This window comes from Sinohyriopsis cumingii, chromosome 16 (genome assembly GCF_028554795.1).
Source record: "Sinohyriopsis cumingii isolate HCF-2022 chromosome 16, ASM2855479v2, whole genome shotgun sequence".
NCBI classification, from domain to species: Eukaryota; Metazoa; Mollusca; class Bivalvia; order Unionida; family Unionidae; genus Sinohyriopsis; species Sinohyriopsis cumingii.
In genome coordinates, this window is record NC_142976.1 from 89,093,068 (window position 1) to 89,111,196 (window position 18,129).

The 18,129-nt window shown below is 35.5% G+C and overlaps 1 protein-coding gene across 1 annotated transcript; it reads left to right on the plus strand.

The window, feature by feature from the left end:
* Positions 1-3,048: 3,048 nt before the first annotated feature.
* Positions 3,049-16,512, plus strand: LOC149780966 (uncharacterized). The gene is made up of 4 exons (XM_089938076.1): positions 3,049-3,088; positions 5,186-5,303; positions 6,446-6,530; positions 12,814-16,512. Exons 2-4 carry the CDS (start codon positions 5,204-5,206, stop codon positions 16,037-16,039), a joined length of 3,411 nt encoding a protein of 1,136 aa, XP_089794202.1. The 5' UTR covers positions 3,049-3,088; positions 5,186-5,203; the 3' UTR covers positions 16,040-16,512.
* The last annotated feature ends 1,617 nt before the right edge of the window (positions 16,513-18,129 follow it).

Sequence of the window (18,129 nt, forward strand, 5' to 3'; positions counted from 1 at the left end):
TACTGTGTACAGATCATTTTTATTAAAACACCCCCATTGGTTGTTCGATCAACGGTTGATATTGCGAGATAAAAAATAGACTAGCTTATATCTAGACACAACACATGTAAACAAACATGCATTTTCAAGACCAATAAAGTTATTAAACATCTTTCTGAGTACCAGGCTAAAGTAACTAATTAAAACTGGACAGAAACGTACCCAATATAGGCCAAGTACTGTATGTTATGTAAGTGCATCAATATATGGATATATAAATTGGGTGTTTGTGTGTCTTTTGAATGTTAACGTGACTTTGACAATTTTTCAGTCGTATCGCTACGATGTCTGCAGCGTGGCAGTTTATAGTGATGTCTAGCACTGGGCGTCATGCCGCAGACACGTAGTATCATGTCCCACCCAGCCACATTATCCTGACACCAGGCCAACCAGTCCTAAAGCACAAGATGTCTTCTAGTGCTGCATCATTATAAACTTTAACGAATTCACGTTAAAAAAAACCCACCAAACTGGAAACCAACATACTCGACAAAAATGTATTCCAGTCTTTGCGAACATCGGAAAGGTATGCCGAAAATTGCGGTTCCCCTCTCAGTAGATATTCTTAAATCGGGTATGCGCCTTATACGTGATTAGCAAAATATTACCTCATATATGAACTTTATCTTTCTGAGACATGCTCCTCTGCAATGATGGGTTAGATGATGCGAGGCCTTTTTTTCTTCTTTCTTTTTTTTTTTTTGGGGGGGGGGGAGTTTTAATTCTACGTCTTTCGCTGAGTATACAGAACATATGAATTTACACAATATTTACAGTCACGGTGAATGGAATTTTCCATTCGGAAGCGGGTAATTGAAGGACAGCAATGGCTGTTTTTCTGATCTTTCACTCCACTCCAAGCCCCAGTTTCAATGTAACTAGGTAGGCAATAGTACAAAACAATTTTTTCCATAGACTTTATGAACAAATCATGTTTCTATAAAATATGGAATATGAATGTGTAGGTAGTGGTGTGTGTTTGCCCCATAGTAATTCTGTGACTTTTGGGGGAGGTGACTCCGAGGTATTAAATATGTGGAAGAAATGTTAGTTTCAGGTCGCAAAAAAAAGCATAGAAATTAAATTTTATCTCCTCCACGACATGAATAAGTCAAATGAAAATGCTACATAAGACAACGGTCCCTTAATATAAAGCCGTACTGAATACCGCTGACCTGTTTAAACACGCATTTGGTCATATATCTCATTTTAATTTCTTCACTTAATAATATTTCTTGACTGATGAGAACCAATTATTATGTGATCTCATTTAAAATAAATAAAAATGATATTTTTGTGTTTTATGCGCTCTTGGGAAGTTGGAACACCCCGCGGTACAGGGCTCTCACGAATAACCCTCACGATTTCAATGAACAGCGTTAGAAAGTGGAAAATGTTTTCGGAGCATCCCTTCAGGGGAGATGTCATACAAGGCAACAATTCTTTGAAAGTCATGCAAAATTAAACAAACTGATTAATCTGTTTTTTTAGTTGCAACTGTCTGTTTCGGATTAAAAAATCTCATATGCGTGAGATTAAAAATGTCAGGTTATAATTTCTTTCATATTTTATCGAACCTGCGACCCTTTAATTATAAGTCAGATGCTCTACCAACGGAGCTACCGCGGCTTCCCTGCAGTGTTTGCCATGCCTCAAAATTGGAATTCAAAGTTCAGTCATTAGTACGAATGGTTAAATCTTAAATACGTGAACATGCTCGAACTAATCGGGTTTGTCGTTTATTTTTCATGCTTCAGTTCAAGGGCAAACAAACACTATGCTCTATGCACATGCACAGAAATGCACACAACTCATCCAGTAAACGTTTTACCCCACATCATGTTGTGATCGGACATAACAGAGTATTTGTTATTAAAAGGGTTAGATTTTCCTTTTATGTAAAGGTTGTGGATTTTTTCTTTGACAAAACATGTGCACCGGGTCATTTATATAATTTTGAACATTTCATAAATCATTTAAGTATGCACTTCCTTTCTATTTTGTAAAACTGCTGTCGTTGGAACTGTACCACACTGGATGGATCGACAGCGTTTTCATGCTACACAGGAAACAAATGCATATTTGTGCAGACAAACGCAATAAAAGGGGTCGTATGGTTTAATTTTAGCAATTTTCGAACCTTGGCAACAAATTGCAAGATACTGAATTTTGAGAAACCGAATAATTAAAGAATGCATTATTTCATATCGGAAATCCCCTTTTCGCGTTCTAAAATGGCCAAATATATACCATCACATAAAAGCTAAGGTGGCGCTCTACAGTTTCGTATTTTGCATAGGTTTGGATTTTAAAGAAAAAGAATTTCCCCGGCTTTCCTCACTGGTTATACTGGATATTTAAAAAAGACCTTGTATATCTTAGATATAATGCAAAGAACCTTTAATTCCCTTTATTTTGGTGTATGATTGATGGGTGTAATATGGGTTATAGAGTATACAGCTTGGCCTTACTTCAAATGTGCATCTTTCAAAAAAGTGCTAGCTCTACTTGGTCATTTTCACTTCCTGAACTTCAGAGGTCAATTGTATAAAAAAAGAGCCGATAACTTATTTTACATTTTATATATTTGGTAATTCATTCATTGCACTTTCAGAAGCTGGTATTGTCTAGTCTGGCAAAATTCATTTTCCCTATTTTAATAGCTGCTATGTATAGTGCACTTTAGACTAATTCAGACTGATTTTTTAACACAAGGGAGCAGTCATTTTAGTTAGCAGTGTGCTTAAATCATGTAAAATTTCCAAAAGTACAATGTCCAAAAGAAATATCATCCAAATTACATTAATGTAGCATAGAGGTATGCAAACATCCTCTCCACTGTGCATGTTTTAAATGCGAACTACTTCACCTTATATACGTCACTGTAACAAAAGTACATATTTGGTGAGCGCCACCTAAGAAGGCATGAGATTGTAAGACGCTTTTATAAAAGCGTCCACAACACATAGAGACCACTTATGACGTCACCCAAAGCAACGTCAAACAGTAAAAAATGGGGGACTAACGGGGATTGATTTTTATCGTCATCGTAAGTATCTCCAAATTGCTGTTATATTCTTACGTAAGCCGAACATAACATTGCGTTCATCAGGTACATCTGATCAAAGGATCAATTGATTTTAAGTTTAATAAATATTTTAAGTATCGTACGGGTATTCCTTTTTCTTCGAGCTAGATAACTATGTTACAGTTAGCTTTACGCCAGAAAAGCCAACCAAACAAACCAATATTCGTAGTGAAAATTGTTTTCGTCGCTGCTTTCTCTGCAAAGAGAATTACTGTCTATTTTTTTAACTGTACATATAACCACCATCATCATCCGTTTTGTATTGTTCTACAACAATAAAAAAGAACACCCAAAAAAAAAACAAGCGGGAATAGGTTTAATTATTCTTATTTTTAATGGTACGTATGCTTAATTTGCATTGTTTTCTAGTTATTTTTTATTTTTTTTATTTCAGTTTATTCTGTGTTTTATGTAAAATTGTAATTTTGAAGCTGACCATGTCCAAAATCAAATCAACTGCGTATCTGAACAAAATCATTTATTATATTTTATTTTTTTAATTCTGTAAACAACTAATACATAGCTAATATTTTCTCTTGGTCTGAATCACTGACATCGCGTTTACCATGTTCTTCATAACAATTTTAGTAACAGAGTTTATCTTGCAAAAATTTGGAACCTTCTAGAATGAAATTTTCCATTACGTAATGGTTCTTTTTTTAAGAATATGCTAATTGTGACCTAGGTCAGGTAGAGGATAAACAAATCTTGTTCACGGGGAAATTTATTTATTTCTGCAATAGCATCTGAAGCAGAAAACAGTCTTTTTGCTGTGTACAGTATTTCATTTGAGCTGGAATTTATTTATTCAAATTATTTATTCACTGTAAATACAAAGTGCTCATCTAAAATAATATTTTCACCTTGTATTTTAGGGAATTACATTTTTTGTTGAATGTTACAGAACTTGTTAGTTTTCATTCGTTTCTATTATTTATTTTAAGACCATAGAGTGGTATTAATATATTGAACCGATCAATAACATTGCTTGATGGCTGTGATGATGAATTGCCGCACTTGCTGTGTCACGTTCTTTATTCATAATATTAATTTAACACCTGACAGGCAATACAATTTTAATAATAAAGCAGTAGAAAGAGATAACATTTCCATGTCAATGCAAACTTTGAATAGTTTTTGTGTTAAATTACTAGATGTTTTGTGCTAGACGGCTATAAATCTCGAGGAAAGAATGAGAAAAAGAAAGCAACAAATGCATGAAATATATGTATGTACATATGAATGTATGTATGTATGCATGTATGTATGTACGTACGTACGTACGGATGGATGGATGCATGCATGCATGCATGCATGTATGTATGTATGTATGTATGTATGTATGTATGTATGTATGTATGTATGTATGTATGTATGTATGTGTGTTGTGATGTGATTTGGATTTTTAACGTAGCTTTAACAATTTTTCAGCCATATCGCTACGATGTCTGCAGTGTGGCAGTTTATAGTGATGTCTAGCACTGGGGCATCATGCCGCAGACATGTAGCGTGATGTCCCACCCAGTCACATTATCCTGACACCAGGCCGACCAGTCCTAACACTAACCTCTTAATGCTGAGCGCCAAGCGAGGCAGCTGTTAGTACCATTTTTTTTAAGTCTTTGGTATGACTCAGTCGGGGATTGAATCCATGACCTCCCGCATCCGAGGCGGACGCTCTAACCACTAGGCCACCGGAGCCTTATGTATGTATGTATCTATGTGTGTATGTATGTATGTATGTATGTAGGTATGTATGTAGGTATGTATGTACCAATGAATAAATACGTAAGCCTGAATAAATATGTGGTTTCAAACATAAATTCGTTCGTATATAGCCATATATATATATATATATATATATATATATATATATATATATATATATATATATATATATATATATATATATATATATATATATTCTGTTCATTTATTCATTCTTAATATTTTATTTAATTAAATAATTCGTTCATGAAAAGAGTATGTAAAAGCTTATCTGTAATAGTGTCATGGATAATTTACATACATATTTTCTGCATTGGAATTAATTTGTAGTTTTCAGAACAAGGTTAAATGAACTCAGTCACTTTCCCCAGACCACTTTCACCTATCTCAGAGGAAGAAGAATGTGACCACGCTCTTTCCGAATATGATGACGATAAATTACAAGCAGGTATTTAAATGGTTTATTTTGTTTGTATATGAAAATACTTAACGATGAGAATAATCGGTGTTCTTTGAAATAAATTTTATTGAGACGGGTGCCATTTAGATTGAATTTATTGCAGATAGATGTTACTATCATGTCACCTGTGGGCAAGGTTGAAATTTTGAATCTATAGCAAACTGAATTTTCCCACTCTTCTTGGTAATTAACCATTTGTTCTTCCTCTGTCTCACTACTCGTGCCATCCAGTCTCAGGTCTGGACATAAATCATATGTACAGAACCTTAATGTTGTTGTTGTTGTGGGGTTTAAAACCATTTTTCAGCACACGATAGGCTATGCATGGCGGCCAGCATTATTGGTGGAGTAAGAACCCGGGAAAACCCCGGGAAGAACCACCGACCCACGAGAAGCTATTGGCGAGCTTTCTCACATGCCCACATTGGCCGAATCCTAGACTCGAACCCACGCAGAGAGAGGTGAGATGGCAGTGATCCGTAACGGACAGCGCTTTAGACCACTCGGCCACTCTGGGCTTTAGACCACTCGGCCACTCGGGGTCCCCGAACCTTAATGAAGACCTACATCACTTCATAATCTTAAGTCATTGCCAAAATTTAAGTTCCAATGTCAGATGGTGTAGGTAGTGTATGATTGTCAGGAACATCGCTTGGCATGCTCATGTACTCACTTGAGTGCCCATTATATACGCTGGAAGCAGCTTCTTGATGTCGGCTTCACATTTATATATTTTTATACAATATACATTGGCTAGTTCCATAAGTGCACAATCGTTTAGTCCCAGTTAAATAACGGAGGAGCGGTGGGACGAATGAACCGCTTTGCTTGCCTGTTTACTAAAACAATTGACCACGCTTTTTTTCAATTGTCAAACAAACCTTGATTAAAAACAATAACATATATTTGTTATAAATTGTACGGCCAACGAGAAGATAAATAAGCAGTGAGGAAATTGCTCATTTATTTATTTATTTACATTCATCTTCCATGTAGGCAACCACTGTTCTTCAAAGTTTTTAGGACATGCGTTTTGAAAACCAGTTAACAGAAAAGTAAAAACAAATATAACTGAAACAAACTATGTATTAAGCATGGTTCAGTAGTAAGTATTTTTGTCTTTAAAACAGGTGACCGGAAAATCAATCCCCTGGAACCAACAAACAACTCAGCAATTAATACAACTGAAGAGGCCGATTTATCGTATAACTCAAAGTAAGTAAATTGTCTATCGCTATATGGTTTGAAAGTACTGTTGAGCGAGTGGGGGAGGGGTAGATTGGTTCTCTATTTCAGAAGTATTTACTCATTAGCAGAATCCCTGAAAGAAGAAAATATAAGATTTATATAATATTGACAATGTGCAAACGCCATCTAAACGAATAATATTTGTGCGGTGTTGAACTAGATAACAGAAAAAAGCGAAAACTAACAGGTTTCGTAAAATTCAACAAATAGTTCAGTTTCTTTGAACACAAGGTGAAAATTTAAAAAAAGAACTTACAATATTGTGAAGTAATTTCCAAATTGTTATAAAAGTTCTATCACAAGTCCAAAAGCATAGAGTGCTCAGAACGAATTTCAGTATTAAATGTGCTGATGTCCATGTAACTTTGAATGTGGCGACGTGCCAAACGTATTGCTGTATTGCAATGATATAATCCAGAATGTCTTCGAATGAATTCACAATAATCCCCAAATCACATCACAGCTAAATTATATTGTTCATTTGTAAACGTTGGGATATGGTAACCGAACTAGTAGTTATGATACTATTCTGGCCAAAGATGATTTCCTTGACAATACTGAGCTGGATAGGCAAAGGTGACTGTTTTCGTTTTTAATCAGTGACATTATTGTGCATCTGTTAAAGAACAGTGACACAATCCATCGACTGATTGATGCTATAGATGAGATTTCAGCTAATACATCGAAGCTGAATTCAAAAGTCTGTTTGCCGTAGGGAAAGACGCTGTTCAAAGTTGATAAACAAGAAAACTACACGTCCTCAAAGCAAGGGGGACGAGAAGATACCAGAACTAGTAAAACAGCAAACTTAAGGAACATGGAATCAAAATAGATGTTGATGGTACTATTGTGGGAAGATATGGGAAGAAGGACATTATATGGTGACAGACGGAAACAAGCTGCCCTTGCAGACCTGGTGGAATTATCATAACATGAATGAGTGAAGGCATGCATTATATTTAAATCTGGGCTAACCACAAAACTTGAAAGCAAAATAAAAAAGTACGCCCCAAAACATAGCCACTAAATAACATAGGTAGCACATAGCGAATTGTTGTCATTTATCATGGTATATTTTTAATCCAACAGGCATTGACACTACATCTTTAGTATGACCTTGTATGTCAGGTTGATTACATAAATATATATCAAAAGAATTGTGGCAGCAAATTAAATAGGACAAAAGAACCATCCCACAGTAACTCTATCGTTAATAGCAAAGGCGACAGGAATCTGGTTGGTCTTGCTGAACGCCAGCTTTATGCAGAAAATAATTGTGAGAATTGAGTTTGAGAGATGTAGTTGTTATGGTAGGTTACTTAATTATGAATAACTCTTCATGGACATCCACTTGGCAATTCCTAAAACATGTAATTGTGCGGGGAAAACGATCGTAGCCCACTTTTCTATCAACGTTTTATATATTTCAGTTCCGCTTGATAAGCCTTTTACTGACGTCATTCTCGCGAGTTCGTTCGCTGCTTATCTGTAATGAGGTAGAAATTGTAGAGTTTTACTGATTTATATTCACTGTTGGACAGTGGGTTGGTGTGAAAATAAATGGGTCATAAAACCTGAGTAAATGTAGATCATGCACACGTCATATTTACACAAGTTGTTTGTCCTCTAACGAACATATATATATTTATTTTGTATATTTATTTATTTATTGTTACATTTTAGGCTCTTTAAAACAGTAACAAGAAAAGAATGAAGATAACAAGCTTTGTAAAATTTAACAAATAATTTATTTCCCTAGAAAAACAAGGTAAAAATGAGAAAAAGAACTTACGGTTCTACGAATCAAATCCTAAATTAATCCAAGAATAATCCCAGAATTAAAAATTAGAAGTCCTAGAAATAAAAGGTCTTAAAAGAATCTGAGTTGGTGTCCTGATAAAAACTCCAAGATAGAGAACGATGACGTATGCAATAGTCAGTTTTGCCCTGATGATCAACAGTTCCTTGTTGAACCACAGAAAATAATATTCCAGTTTTCAATTCCGAATAAAATTTCAATAAATGTCATTATCCAAACATTCTGTATGAGCACTTAAATATTCCCAGGGAAAAGAATTCATAATTCCATAAAACAGAATTTCAACTCAAACTGGTCACAACAAAACACTTTTAAGTGTTAATGGTTTATAGCCCAACTGACTCAATTCTCTACAGAAAAGAGTTATACACTACTTTAAGCATGTATTGAAATAAAGAAATTAAAACTAACAAACAAACAATTAAATTAAATCAAATATAAATGAACTCATATATATATATATATATATATATATATATATATATATATATATATATATATATATATATATATATATATACATACATACATACATACATACATATACTTTAATTACTGGATTTGACATTTTCCAGAAATTCAGTTTGACCTGACTGTTTTTCGTTAACACCTAATAACAGAAACTTTGTATCTAATACTGACCCAGTTCCTGACCTTGATTCATAATCAGTACGTGTTGGAGTAAAAAACTTTTTTTATTCTTTCCCAGAGTAAAAATCATTGGTTTTAGTCGAGGCCATATGCGTAATGTTAGGCATGTAAAAGCTTCTATGTTGTTTTAGAAGGGTGATCATGTGACCCTCATACGGGAATCTGTTTTTGCGTCTTAAATTAGTGTATAACTGTTTTCTATAGAGACTTTGGGAAGTCGGGCTTTAAACCATTGACACAAAAAGGTGTTTTGTTACATTTTCTTCAAATTATTTGGATACCAAGAGATTATTTTTCCCTGGAAATACTTGTGCTCTAGATTAATTCCTTGACAAAGATAGCTATAGAAATTTACACAGAATTCTAACACTGGAATATTATTTTCTGTGATTCAACAAAGAACTGTTGACACATCAGTACGACGCTGACCACAGCATACGTCATCGCCTTCCATTTTGGATTTCATTGGGATTCGAACTCAGTTTCATTTTAACTTTTATTACTAAGACTTATATTGTTTAATTCTTGGATTATTCTTGGATTATTTTTGGATTTGAATTGTAGAACCGTAATTTCTTTTTCTCATTTTAACCTTCTTTTTCTAGGGCAATAAATTATTTGTTAAATTTTACAAAGCTTGATGTCTTCACTCTTTTCTTGTTACTGTTTTAAAGAGCCTTAAAAGTAACTGTGTGTGTGTGTGTGTGTGTGTGTTTTGATGGTTTCTTTATGCTGTATTGCACTGGACTGATTTTAATCTGACATGTTGCATGCAATAAAGTGGACCATGCCTTACACTATATCTTGATACAAAAATTGTACACATCAAAAACATAATAGGGCTATTACAATGTACAAAGTAAAGGGCGACGACAATGTACACAAAGTCCTATCATGGTAATACATGACAACACGTTAGAAATTTAAAGAATAGGATAAAAAAAAATATAAATTTGATTCCAAAATCAACTCCAGGAGGTTGAAAACGATATTAGAGTGTTAAACGTCACAGCTAGTGTATATTTTATATAAAATAAAGGTAAAAAAATAGCATAACTGTTAATGTACCCATGGTGATGTTTAAACTCCAGTGTTTAAACTTAAATTATACATACAAGTGTGCATTTTTCCCAGACAAACTTTTGTTCCCAAAATATTACAGCAAAATTAACTAAAGTCAGGAAGTATTACTACGCCATTATATAAGCACAGTCAGTTGTACAATGTTACAAATCGAACGTATTAAACTGGCAGAAGAAATTGAAAAACAAAATTCAAAGTACCAGAAATGTAAAACATGTAAAATCAACGAGATGATAACAGTATTACAGTGAAGAAACTGAAACGATAACAGAAAGATAAAAGGAGAAGGGTTGAAATAGAGAACGCCAAAGACTAGATAAAGTCAAGTCCAAAAATATCAATAGTTGTTAACATTACCAGGCTTACACCCCAACAATACGTGGATCACAAATTTAGCTAGTACATTGAAATCAACTGATGCATCGTCGAAACAGTGTGGTCAAAGATGTGTTGATACTCAAATACGTAATTGATTAGAGGATCAGTAATTTCACAGGTAATTGAAAATGGATAATTGGACCAGGAAATAACACGTAGATATTTAATTAGCAGGTATTGTAAAGAGCTGTAATAAAGGAGCTGACAAAAAGAGTTTTAAAAAATTCATGAGAACAGAAGTTTCAGATGCCTAAGATTTGTTTTAACAGCAAGTCAACAATTTCTCTAAAAATGTGCAAGCCTTTCAACCAGCAAGGGAAAAATTAGACAAAATGTCTAAGGTTCAGACTTTGGACACTACATCACATTGAATAATATTTACAACCAACTGAGCAACGGACTAAGAGTGAAATATGCGCTTTGGAGAATACAATTTTTTTTTGGGGGGGGGGGGTGTTGGAAAAAAGAAAGCACTCTGGAAGACTGTGACACTTTACAATCTCAAGTGGAACAATAACGTCAGTGAAATCCAATAAAACAATATTACTAACTTGTAAATCAACATCCATACCAATGGTAATGCCTTGTTAGATGAATGTTTTAAAAGACAAAAACTAAAAGTATGTAGGACAAAAAAGACAATATAAATATTAATGAAAGCATGACAAAAGGCATGAAGACAGTATGTAATGAAGGAAGCATATAAAACCGCTCTATTACTGGGTTTGATAATAAGATCTGAATATGTTATCCATCAAGAATTTCGCATTTAGTTATTTGCTGAAGTTGTGTGTATAAGCGCGCGCGCGCGCGCGTGTGTGTGTGTGTATGTGTGTGTGTGTGTGTGTGAGAGAGAGAGAGAGAGAGAGAGAGAGATTTGGATTTTTAACGTAGCATTAACAATTATTCAGCCATAATAGTATTAGTTTGAAACTACACTCCAGACAACTAACAGTTATAGGTTTAACTTCGCTTCATCACGTTTTTACGGAAAAACGATTTATTAGAGCAATATGTTATTCAAATGAAAAAATCAGCTTATGATATGCATATTTAATTTACACTGTGTACCCAACTTTTGTCATCACTGAGGTTGTGTCTACCTGATTTATATCATGATTCTAAAAGTAAACAGGGTGTTTACTAAACTTAAAGTTCAAGACCTGGCCTTGTTTACGACTTAGTGAATTTTTCCATTACAAATGCTTAGATTTCCAGAACATTCTTTTGCGTCGTGATTACACTATGCAATATACTGAACCAAAAATGACTTTTGTCATATGTCACTGCTCTTTATACTGTGACAGCGTGACGCTATCAGCCTACTTGTGACTATCATGGTCTACATCGTTAACATTTTATCTTTATGATTCTTGACGGTATGTCACCCAAATAAGGTCGTAAAGACATTTAGAATATTAGCGCATTTAATATTAAAGAAAATGTGCACATCCAATTATTCGCATGAAATCTGAAGACATCAAATCACAGTATTCAATATCAAACACAAATAATTCTGAGAGAAATATTGCCAGTAACAAAGATTCAACTTAAAATACGCATTCAAAATAAATAGTTGTTTTTATTATTGTTGTGGGTTCTGCGCGATATTTTAGCACATGATGCATGGCCGCCAGAATAGCTGGCGGAAAAGGAGACCGGGAATAGCCTGGTAAGAACTACCGACCGAAGGGAGACTACTACTAACGACCGACGGGAGACTACTGGCAAGTTTTGTTACATACTCATAGCAGTGAGATGGTTGTAATCGGCAAAGGCGAGCGTTTTAGACCACACGGCCACACGGAAGCAGATGCAGCAAAACTGTCTTTCGTAAAATGTAATATTTCGAGTGAAAAAAATTGGTACCTACCTTAAAAAAAATTAGCAGCAATGTCAAATTAGCTGAGTTTTTATAAATGTTAAAAAGTAAAAACAAAATAGGAAAATAAACACGAACAAGACAGGCATATTTTCAAAAATAGTTTTTGCGTTAACAGTGTGATCAGACTGGTTTGCCGACTTATAGTATCCTTGAATTCCAAACACAGTAACGTGGCATAAATACTAAATAACAGTATCAGAACCGCGACGATCTTAAAACTTATATCTGCTGTTTTATGGCAATTTTCTATCAGACATTTTGCTGGGTAAACATGCTGCTGAAGAGTGTTATTTAATGAGCGTAATGATTATGTTTCAATCAGCATTTTCAAAATGGAAGAATTTGGAAATTAAAATCTGAACATATTGAGATAAAGTATAACTATGAGTTGTATACTGAATGTTTTGATGTTCTTTCTCGTCTTGTCATTACAGTTCCAACAAGATCAGTAAGGCGTCGGAGTCCAAGTCCAATAATACCTCTAGAAATCCTACAAACACAACCCCAAATCTCAATTATGTACAGAATCAAATATACTTCAACAACAAACTCAGTGATCTAACTATCATGGTTGAGGAACAGATGCCTCAATTTGAAGTTGGACACACAGTCACAAATGTGTCGTTGAACTTGCCAGTAAAACTGCCATCTATGGAAGAAACGTCTAAGGACAATACGTTAGAACCGGAGGCCAAGGTAGCTGATGCAACTATTCAAACCTCAGTTTTTTCTAGAAAGAACTACAGTACTGGTGACTTAATCAGTCTTCTAACGTACTCGGGCAAGAGGATAATAATGACATACCCGACGAATTTGGGAGCACCATTCAGTTGTCCCAGCCTGAAGACGGAAAGAGAGAATCCAGATAGGGTAACTGAAGGGTCACTTATACAAACTGGAAAGGTTTATCAGTTTGGGAAAGATGCAATATTTGTGAGTCCATCCAGAAAACGTCTGCTAGATTTCATCGATAATTTATCGAGTAAAGGCGAATTAAGCCCTGTATTAAATAAAATGCCTTGTATGAATACTGAAACAACACCCACAGGAGAGCTATTAGAAGAAATTGAAGAAGAAAGCAACGATAGAGAGTCAGCTAGCTCCACGGAGTGCGAAGGATTTAGCAATATGCATGACATCAGTGGTGCAGATGACGTCACAGAGAATGATTCTGGAACAATCACATGGGAGCGAGAAAAAGAGATCTGCAAAAACTTTATCAGAAGGAACGAACTAACCCACTGTAATCCAACATATTGCGAGGAGGTGGGATTCAGTCAGAATGTAGACTCTGTCCTAGTGGGAGTTAATAACTCAGTAACAACCAGGTCATGGAAAAATAGTTTGGAGAAAGGACCCTTTTGTTGTGGGCCCGAAAATAAGGTAGCGTTCCAACGACACACCAACTATTTGTTATTAAATAAGATCAACGATGAAGCAAATAATTTTATTAGAGAAATAGCTGAAAAGGTAGCCGAAATCTTGAACTATCAGAAGACAGTTACAAATAGAAGAAGTGATGATCTGGAACCGTCTGCCAATACAATTGGTGTACAAATGGATGCGACAAAGTCCTCAGTCAGAAGTGTAGATGTGTCATCTTTCAAAGTTTCTAAAACTTCAGAAACAGTCAAAGATGATGGGTCATCGTCTCCTGAAAGTAGTATTGATAAGAAAGTAACACAGCAGGAGTCAAACAAAGCTAAATTAAAATCAAAGAAGAAAAAACTTAAGACCTCGGTGAAGGGTGTAAATAAGGAACCATTTATACATACTAAATTCAAATCCTCTCCTGACTCTACAATATCAACAAATGTAATTATTGGCCAGAAGGATCCCAATAAACGCAATGACGTCTCGCTTGAAAGCAAATCGGCCACAGTTTGCAAATCTTGTAAATCTGCTGATTCTACGATGCTGATATTGAAGAGAATCAAATCGTCTTTCGACCTTTGTGGGTGGTCGGCACCTTTGGAAAGCCAAGATATCCTCCTGCCTTCAACAGAAACGCTCCATCCATTTGAATCAAAAGATAGAATGAAGGGAAATGTTCAAGATTCAAGCAGCATTTGTGACCATTCTGGACAGAAAGTTAAGGGACCAGTCGCAGCAAATAAAATGGATCGAAAGAAAAACAAGAAAGAGCAAAACCCAGCTCGAAGGTTTACCAAAAGAGGCAGGAATACCGGTAACATTAGTTTGGAAAGAGAAAAAAGAAAATCTAAAGATGCAATCTTGAAACTGAAAAACATATACGGGTATGGAGAAAGATGCAGTAATCATACCTTAGGAGGACAGCCGTCGTTTGTTACATTCCTCAAAGCCAAGGCAATTCAGTCATCAGAGACAGCCAAAGCGGGCCAATCAACAAAGACTATGAACAAACTCTGCACAAGATCATCAGAAAGTTTAAAACACTTTCCTTTGCGTGATCATTGTAGACAGATATTGCAACATTATGAAGTGCCAGAATCTACATATATACCGAGCAAGCTGAATGAAATATGCGACAGTAATCTAAAACATATGTCTGATATTTGTATGGACGCACAGATGTTGTCAGACTTACAGAGAGTTTCAAATAAGTATCTTCACGATAAACTTGCCAAACAACAGGGGCCACAAAGGAAAGACCAAATAGTTCTTCCGCATGTAACCAACATATCTAATCCCTGGATCCCTGCGGCTTCCCATGTTTGTGGTTTAGATGCTAATAAGACTACATCAGTTGTTGAAAGCGTGAATGATGATGCAAATAAAAAAAATAATCTCCTCAGTGGTAAAGGTTTCAACAGTACACAGCAGAACGCGAAATCGAAGCCGTCAAAGAATCAGAGCGAATTGTTACCGCCAATCACGAAAAGTATTGCAAATACACCTGTGCCCAGCAAGGAAGGAAGAGAGGACGTAAAGCTTCCTCCTGTCTACAGCACGGGGGGCAAAACTGAAACATCTGATTTAATTTTAATGAGAAAACAATCCTTTTTGTCCGTCACATCATTGAAAGCATTCATGGTGAATGAAAAGAAGCAGTTAAATGCTAGATTCCAACCCCTCATTGGTGATAATCAAGAAGAGGAGATAAACAACAGAAGACATCCATCCATTTGTTGTTCTCAGATGATGTATAAGCCTGTCACAATGAATATTCATTTGTCTCCATTGACGCACCGGAACAACAACGATGATCTCGTTGTCACTGCGAAGTCATTTCCAAAATTAGACGCTATTCAGCTGCATGACAGGAAAAGTGGTAGCGCGCACTCCGAACCTAAACACCAATGCGCTGTAAAGCAGCGATATCGCACAAAAGACATGAAGTCACACCATTATATTAAACGCCGCCAATCCCCTAAATGGCACCAATACGCAAACGGCCAGGTTCTGTATCTATCCAAGGCTCCTCTCTCTGATACTCATGATGTAGTTGAACCTTTGAAGGATGAAGATGTTGGACTGGCCATACGTGGTTTGTATCCATCCCTAAATATTATTCAAAACGAGCATGAAATGAAGTCTAACAAGATGAATCAGATGGGTCGATCATCTGCATTCAGTGTTTCTTTGGAGAGAACGAAGAAACTTCACATTAGGCAGGCTCGGTGGCCATTCTCGAGATTTCTTTCAAAAACCTCAAATAAAAGCCTATATGACAAATAGGGCTCCATAGCACCTCTTTTAGGAAAACAAGTCTGAAGATCATTTGGGGTCGATTTATAGAACATTCTGTAACGTGAATATCAGAACGCGAATGAGTAAGCTGACGGGCATAGTCAATATAGACCGATTCACCACTTTCACTTTAAAAAAAAACGATATAGTTTGTCAGAACTGGCGTCCAAACTGTCTGTATCTGGAAGAAGATTGGAAAGGAGATGTCAAGATATTGGCACTATTGATGAAGTGTCAGAGGACAATTCATCCCAACACGAAAGGAAACGAGAGGCTAGACTATTGTTAAACGAATATATTAGATAAATAGGCAGATGTGGTCCCTTCAAAAAGCAGCAGAGATTGTTAGATCAATTCATATCTGCGGAACAAATACCTCCACCGATGAAGAAACACGAAAAACAATACCTTGCAAAGAAAAGCAAAGTTTCCACTTTGATAAATTCTTTGGAAATCAGCCAGTAAATCTATAGTTGTGTAATATTAATCCTCTATATAAAACTTATAAACTACACACTTCTTCTCTCTCTCTCTCTCTCTCTCTCTCTCTCTCTCTCTCTCTCTCTCTCATGTACACACATTAAATCACGTCCTTTTATGTTTAAACAAATAAATGTAAATAACAGACTTTATTCAGTACGTTATAAAATAAATTCTCGAGTTTTGAAGCCTAAATAGATAGATTTGTTTTAGGACATTATGTATTTTTCCATCACTCAAAGCACTCCTACCTGGTTACCGTCATTACACCTGTTCCATGTAACGTCAGATTACATCATGAGAAAAACTAAATATATTATTATATTCTCCCTTAGGAGCTATTCTCCTGGTATTATCTTGTAGGCTAACGTGTCACTGACTTCGACTGGGACACTCAACCGACCAGACAACTCTGTAGGACAACAGTTTCAAACGGAGAAGACACTAATCGAATATCACACCTAGTACCTGCACCATTTGTAAGAAATATTCTTTTCTTACCATTTTTCACCCAATATTAGACTTAGAAGTAAGAACGTTAACGTTATATATATATATATATATATATATATATATATATATATATATATATATATATATATATATATATATATATATACTAGAAAGACATTTTGGTTTACGACATATGACTTCCCAAAACGACAACAAAGTTATATCCATGTGTCGATATTTGCTAACGCAAACTGAACAAAAGTTAATGACAGTCCATGGTAACTAAAACTGAACAATTATTACCCACTAAATAAGCATTCTCACAGGTGTCAAGTTGAGGCTTGATTGATTTGTACTACTTTATTATCAAGTAATCTAGAGATTGGTTGTGGCTTCCTGGATTTCTTCAAAATTGTTTGTCTCATAAGCCATGGTGTATGCTTCAGAATGGAGAGGGAACTATTTTTTACGAAATCGTTGGCGTCACTCTTTCTGGAAAAAAGGTTTCACTCCACAGTTATTAGATACTTCGGAAAGAGGGGCATGTAACAGGTGAAAATAAGTGCATTTGCAACAAGCATAGTAGAGACAATGTCGGTGTATTTGTATGGAATTTTCATTTGGTGTAATTGGTACTTATTTATTTGAGCTACTAGGGAAACGGACAGATGACATGAAGGGCTGCTTTCTTGTGCTCAAGAAATGAATCTGAAATAATCCAAAGTATAGTGACTTCAGCAGTTATTCAAATAGGGGAAAAATAATGTTGCTAGACGATACTTAAGTTATTTGGTAGCTAATTTTGTTGTTGTTGTTGTATTTTCTGTTTGATTTTGTTCCCTTTTGCCTTAAAAATTTGCCTCCCAAGTCAATCGACAACTTATCGGTCAATTGCATGGAGCATACTTCAAATGTATTCCATAACCATATGTGCCATTCGGGCTTCTATTTAGCAAGCAACAATAGACCGAGAAATTACGAATGCATCGAAGTAGTATGTTAAAAGAGGGATATGAAATCACCGAACACATTTTTCTATTATCTCTTCGCGCTTTTTCCGTATACTCTGAGATCACAAGCAATGATCGTTTTCCTTGAGAGAATGAAAACGCCGCCATGGGTGACTCTGGGTTGGCCACAGTTCA

Bases quoted from the DNA above. Each gene is read 5' to 3' on its own strand.
- LOC149780966 (XM_089938076.1), top strand. From the start codon at position 5,204: ATGAACTCAGTCACTTTCCCCAGACCACTTTCACCTATCTCAGAGGAA. The intron at 5,304-6,445 runs GTATTTAAATGG...TCTTTAAAACAG, and splicing joins TGACGATAAATTACAAGCAG to GTGACCGGAAAATCAATCCC. The intron at 6,531-12,813 runs GTAAGTAAATTG...TTGTCATTACAG, and splicing joins GATTTATCGTATAACTCAAA to TTCCAACAAGATCAGTAAGG.